The sequence below is a fragment of the Cebus imitator genome, unplaced genomic scaffold (genome assembly GCF_001604975.1).
Source record: "Cebus imitator isolate Cc_AM_T3 unplaced genomic scaffold, Cebus_imitator-1.0 Scaffold234, whole genome shotgun sequence".
Classification (NCBI taxonomy): Eukaryota; Metazoa; Chordata; class Mammalia; order Primates; family Cebidae; genus Cebus; species Cebus imitator.
In genome coordinates this window covers 2,094,201-2,100,757 of record NW_016107549.1, presented here as the reverse complement: position 1 = coordinate 2,100,757, position 6,557 = coordinate 2,094,201, and the positions used below count along the sequence as shown (strand labels likewise).

Sequence of the window (6,557 nt, the reverse complement as noted above, 5' to 3'; positions counted from 1 at the left end):
AAAAAAAAACAAAAAAAAAAAACAGCAGTTTGAACTACACAAGTCCATTTATAAGTACATGAATGTTCTTCAGTCTCTGCTGTCCAAGACAGTGAGACCAACTACTCTTCTTACTCAGCCTACTCAATGTAAAGACAATGATGAAAATCTTTCTGATGATGCGCTTCCACTTAATGAACAGTAAATATAGTTTCTGCTCCTTATGATTATCTTACTAACATTTTTTGTTTCTTGCTTACTTTACTGTGAGAATACAGCATGTAATAATATGACATAAAATATATGTATTAATCACTGCTTATGTGATAGACAATGCTGCCTGTCAACAGTAGGCTAAGATGTTGTGGACAAAAAGTTTTTTGTTTTTTTGTTTGTTTTTGAGACAAAGTCTCACTCTGTTGCCCAGGCTGGAGTGCAGTGGCGCGATCTCGGCTTACTGCAACTTCTGCATCTCAGGTTCAAACGATTCTCCTGCCACAGCCTCCTGAGTAGCTGAGACTACAGGTGCATGTCACCATGCCCGGCTAATTTTTGTATTTTTAGTAGAGAAGGGGTTTCACCATGTTAGTCAGGGCAGTCTCGAACTCCTGACCTCAGGTGATCCACCCACCTTGGCCTCCCAAAGTGCTGGTTATAGGTGTGAGCCACTGTACCTGGCCGGGCAAAAAGTTATATGAAGATGTACAACTGCAATGGGAACTGGCACCCCTAAATCGGTTTCTTCTTTCCAGGGCCAACCATATCCCCTTTCCATATTCCAAATATTTGAACAGCATGAATGACTAAGAAACAAATGTCTCCAATTAATTAAGTGGAAATGCGATGTCATCCTTACCTACACAATCCAGGTTCCTGATGGTTTCTTGCATCACATCTTTGTAGAGATTCTTCTGACACGGACCCAGCAAAGCCCATTCTTCTCGGGTGAAGTTCACAGCCACATCCTCTAAAGCCACTGAGGCCTGATCCATCCCACATGTACAGAGGAGGAAGGGTGAAAATCACAGTACTGATAATCTATACTCACTTCATAAACTTCACATGATGCTGTGGTTTCCAACCATTTTATTCAATGAAATGGTAAACCCACTCTTATTCTGTCTACACTCACTTTCTCCCACGCATTAACTCTGAAGCTAGAATTAAACATGTTTAGTAAATTAACAGTTGAATAGAAACTTGCCACTTGGTGGTGAACTAAGTGAGTGAATCACGTAGCCTGGATCACCCCTAATGTCTATTCCACAGTGGGTTTGCAGTCCTTGGCATGATAAAGTTCTACTACTTATTGTGCAACAGAGAGTTACCATTAGCAGTCCTGAGACTACAAATCCTTACAAATGCTTGATCACAAAGTTGGGCCTTTCATGGTGTCTAGACAATGTATTCAGGGGAGGGCCCCATGAGCATAACAGAAGTGGAGTGTGCCTAAACTGTTTATGCAAAAATATATATATTATTTCCTTAACTCCCATCTTCCTTCCGAGAGTTTAGAATTTTGTTACATACTCAGCAGAGGGAGTGTACCTGATCAGCCACTGCTAGGTTTGAATGGTTGTCCCTTTCAAAATGCACACTGAATGTTAATCTCCAAAGTGGCAGTTGGAAAAAAAAAAAGGTGGGGCTTTAAGAGGTAATTTAGTACTGAGGGTTTGGACCTCATGAATAGATTAATCCATAATGGGTGAATAAATGAGCTATCTCAGGAGTAGGACTCATGTCCTTCTAGAGAAAGACATCTGAGCTAGATACTCCACTCCCTCACCATGTGATACTCTATGTCACCTAGGGACTCTGCCGAGTTCCCACCAGCAAGAAGGTTCTCACCAGATGTCCACCCTTAATCCTGGACTTCCCAGCCTCCAGAAATGTAAAAACTAAATACTGTTTCTTATAAATTACCCAGGTTCAGTAATTCTATTATGAATAACAAGAAACAGGCTAAGATTGCTACAAAGAAACACTCTGGGCATTGGCTCTATAATGAACTTTCTGAGTAGATAAAATTTCACATATTTTGTTGCAACTTGTTCTTTGGGGGATTCAGCCCATCCTACCTCTTACAGAGAATATTTGGAAGCTGGCAGCTAGTTTCCCCTAAATCAAATGTAGTGAAGTATGACAAAAAACTAACAAAAGATATTTCACCATCTCAATGAAAAAGATTTGAACATTTTTTTGAGTAATGCCAAAAGAGAAGGAAAGAAGGGGAAATACTGTACATGTTCTTAGGAAGAACTCAACGTCATCTCTCATGAATATTTATAATACTTCCTAAATACCTAAAACAGATCTTTTAGTAGTCAACAAAAATTACATTACCAAATCTAATAGAACTCACAATATCTAAAAAAAAATGCTGGAAACCTTCTCACCAAGAAAGTGCAGCTTTTCAAAGACAGAAAAGGATTTTGGAAGTGTAATATTTGGCACCCCATACTATTAACAGAGAGATAAACATATATATAAAGAAAATGAAAACTTGTAGAAAAGTCTTGTGGAATTTTTATTTGTTCTTGGCCCAATCCCTCCCCCTATCAATGCCAGTCTTCAACACAGCAGCCCAAGTTCCCGGTATAGAACCCTGGACACTGATTCTAGAGACAGCAGATCAGATTTTATTTGAAAATTATTGCCTCTGTATTTTCCAATCTGTATAAGGACTATCCAATGGTCTGAAATAAGGCTCTCTTTTCTTTTTTTTTGAGACGGAGTCTCGCTCTGTCACCCAGACTGGAGTGTAGTTGTGTGACCTTGGCTTACTGCAACCTCTGCCTCCTGGGTTCAAGCAATTCTCCTGCCTCAGCCTCCCGAGTAGCTGGAAGTACAGGTGTGCTCCACCACATCTGGGCAATTTTTGTATTTTTACTAGAGACGTGGTTTCACCATGTTGGCCAGGCTGGTCTCAAACTCCTGACCTCAAGTAATCTGCCTTAGCCTCCCAAAATACTAGGATTACAGGTGTGAGCCACCACACCCAGCCAAGGCTCTCTTTTCGATTCCAGCTACAATATAACACAATCAGGGTCAAACTTGGCAAGAACTGCATGAAAATGTTGCAAAATACACAAAAAGCCTCCAGCCAACTGGAAGAACAGACTATGATTAAGACATACAGTAGATCAACTAAGTCATGGGGAAAAAGAGCTGAAGAGAAAATATCCTCCAGATACTAGAATACTCAAAAGCACCCAGGTATTCTGGGGAATTGAGAAAGCCCCATGCATGCACAGTAAAGAATACATTTTCACAAAAGATACCTGAGAAGAAACCCTCATTTTCAGTTCTAGCTGATCTGTAGGTTTAGTTAAGCAGAACGTAAAGGCTAAAGTAGAGTATTAAACAGCCTGGCTTAGTGTTCAAGGAATGCCCCAGGACAGAGCCATCCACAAAGACTAGAAGAGGTCGGGCTTTTGTGTGCTTTATCTCTTTTTACTAGCTTCTAGCATTCAGGAAATCTCTGTCAGAACACTGGATGAACACACACTAAAGAACAAAGATGTTGGACAGTGTGGTGCTTCACACCTGTAATCCCAGCACTCTGGGAGGCTGAGGCAGATGGATCACAAGATCAGGACTTCAAGACCAGCCTGGCCAAGATGGTGAAATCCCATTTCTACTAAAAATACAAAAAATTACCTGGGTATGGTGGCATGTGCCTGTAGTCCCAGGTACTTGGGAGGCTGAGGCAGAGAACTGCTTGAACCTGGGAGGCAGAGGTTGCAGTGAGCCAAGATCGCGCCACTGTACTTCAGCCTGGGCAAGCCAGGCTCTGTATCAAAAAAAGAAAAGAAGTCAATGAAGGCACAAAAATTATTTCCTTTTCTTATTCCTATTGGGTATCATAAAAGTTTGTTCAAAAAATAACATCAACAATGTACTGAGTGGTTATAGTTTATAATAGGGCAAATGGATGACAGTGATGTTAAACTGGGCGGGAAGGAGGAATTCTGAACACTGTGTTATACTAGCATGACTCCATTAGCCAGTACAGTGTTATTTAAAACTGAAGGTTCATTTGTTGTGAATGGTTTACTCCAAATGCTAGGGAATTCAATAATAAAATTTAAGAAACAACAGCCTATCACAGTGCCTCATGTAATGCCAACACTCTGAGATGTAAGACAGAAGGATTGCTTAAGCTCAAGAGTTTGGGTCCACATTCAGCAACACAATGAGACTCTGTACAAAATGTGAAAAAAAGGCCGGGTGCAGTGACTCACACCTGTAACCCCAGCACTTTGAGAGGCCGAGGTGGGAGGATCACAAGGTCAAGAGATCAAGACCATCCTGGCCAACATGGTAAAACCCCATCTCTACTAAAAATACAAAAATTAGCTGGGTGACACCAGCCTGTAGTCCCAGCTACTCAGGAGGCTGAGGCAGGAGAATCACTTGAACCCAGGAGGCAGAGGTTGCAGTGAGTGGAGACTGCACCACTGCACTCCAGCCTGGAGACAGAGCAAGGCTCTGTCTAAAAAAAAAAAAAAAAAAAAAAAAACAAAGCTCTGTAAAAAAAAAAAAAAAAAAAAAAACAAACTAGCCTGGTGTGCTGGCCTGCACCTGTAGTCCCAGTTACTCAGAAGAGCAAGTATGGAAGATCTCTTGAGCCCAGGATTTGGACATTACAGTTAGCTATGATTGCTCCATTGCACTCTATTATAGGTGATAGAGCAAGACCTTGTACAAAGAAAAGAAAAGAAAGGAGGAAGGGAGGAAGGGAGGAGAGAGGGACCCCAGCTACTCTGGAAGCTGAAACAGAAGAACTGCTTGAACCTGGGGGGGTAGAGGTTGCAGTGAGCCAACATCGTGCCACTGCACTCCAGCCTGAGCAACAGAGCGAGACTCTGTCTCAAAAAAAATGGGGGGGGGGAGGCGAGGGGAGGGGAGAGAGAGAAATAAGTAGACTTCCCATACTATTAGAAGAAAACGAAATCATATAGAATGCTCAGTTAAAATAAAATGAGGTGGAAAAAGAAAGGAAGTAGAAAAAAACCCAACAAGTATGACACATATAAAACAATTATATATGTACATATGAATCCAAGTACATCAATAGCCACTTTAAATGTACATTATATGAATATACAAGAAGACAGATACTGACAGAGTAGAATGAAAAAAAAAAAAAACAAGACCTGGCCAGGCACAGTGGCTCACACCTGTAATCCCAGCACTTTGGGAGGCGGAGACAGGCAGATCATAAAGTCAGGAGTTTGAGACCAGCCTGATCAACATGGTGAAACCCCATCTCTACTAAAAATACAAAAGCTAGCCAAGTGTGGTGGCACGTGCCTGTAATACCAGCTTCTCAAGAGGCTGAGGCAGGAGAATTACTTGAACTGGTAGGCAGAGATTGTAGTGAGCCAAGATTGTGCCACTGTACTCTCCAGCCTGGGTGACAGAGTGAGACTCCATTTCAAAAAAAAAAAAAAAAAAAACTAAGACCCATCGCTGTGTGCAAGAAAACTATTTTTTTATTCTCTCAAGAAAACTATTTTAAGTAGAAAGACACTGGTACATTAAATATAAAGGTATGAAAAAATATATACCATTCTAGCCCTAATCAAAGATATATGGGGCCAGGCACGGTGGCTCACACCTGTAATCCCAGCACTTTGGGAAGCTGAGCCAAGCAGATCATCTGAGGTCAGGAGTTCAAGACCAGCCTGGCCAACATGGCGAAACCCCACCTCTATTAAAAATACAAAAAAACCCCAGCTTGGCCAACAAAGCAAAACCCTGTCTCTTAAAATACAAAAGTTAGGCCAGGTGCAGTTGCTCATGCCTGTAATCCCAGCACTTTGGGAGGCCAAGGCGGGTGGATCACCTGAGGTCAGGAGTTCGAGACCAGCCTGGCCAACATGGTGAAACCCCATCTCTACAAAATAAAAAAAAAAAAAAATACAAAAATTAGCTGGGCATGATGGCATGCACCTGTAATCCCAGCTACTCTGGAGGCTGAAGCAGAATTGCTTGAACCCAGGAGGCTGAGGTTGCAGTGAGCCAATATCATGCCACTGCACTCCAGCCTAAGCAACAGAGAGAGACTGACTCTCAAAAAAAAAAAAAAGTGGGCATCAGCCTCAAGCTGTGGTCAAAGCTACTCACCCTTCTATTGCTTTACATGGATATTTAAAAACAAAATACTCATGTTTGATGAATCCAGGAAAATCACTCAAATTCAGTGTTTATGTTTATGGGTGGGAAGGAAATCATAAGGCACCTACATTCTATATAGCTCAATAGGAAAAGCACAAATATCTATTCATTTCAGACAATGAATGCCATTTAATTACTACTTCCATGATAGTAAGCCATATAGTGAAAAAAAATTATATTCTACTTTTTTAGCTGTTGGAAAGTCCTGTCCCACAGAACTTAGCACTAATCTGCCAAACCCACATAACAGGAACAGAACAGACTACTCCATTGTTCCAAAATCTCCACCCTGAAAAGAGGAGGAAATGAACTTTTGTTAAATCTTTTAAATTCAATCAATGTACCTACTACACTTTGTTGTAAAAATGTATTCTTTTTTTTTTTTTTTTTTTTTT

The 6,557-nt window shown here is 41.0% G+C and overlaps 1 protein-coding gene across 3 annotated transcripts in view; it reads right to left on the bottom strand.

Annotated features, from left to right (window-relative positions):
- ZNF799 (zinc finger protein 799) overlaps positions 1–6,557 on the bottom strand; it is a 24,348-nt gene that overhangs the window by 3,454 nt on the left and 14,337 nt on the right. For 2 of the 3 annotated variants that reach the window (XM_037727592.1, XM_017497838.2), the window contains one exon: positions 836–962. In XM_037727592.1, coding sequence (XP_037583520.1) covers positions 836–962 — 127 coding nt within the window. Of the gene's footprint in view, positions 1–835; positions 972–6,557 lie in introns of those variants that run through there. The other variant, XM_017497837.2, reaches the window with a different exon arrangement.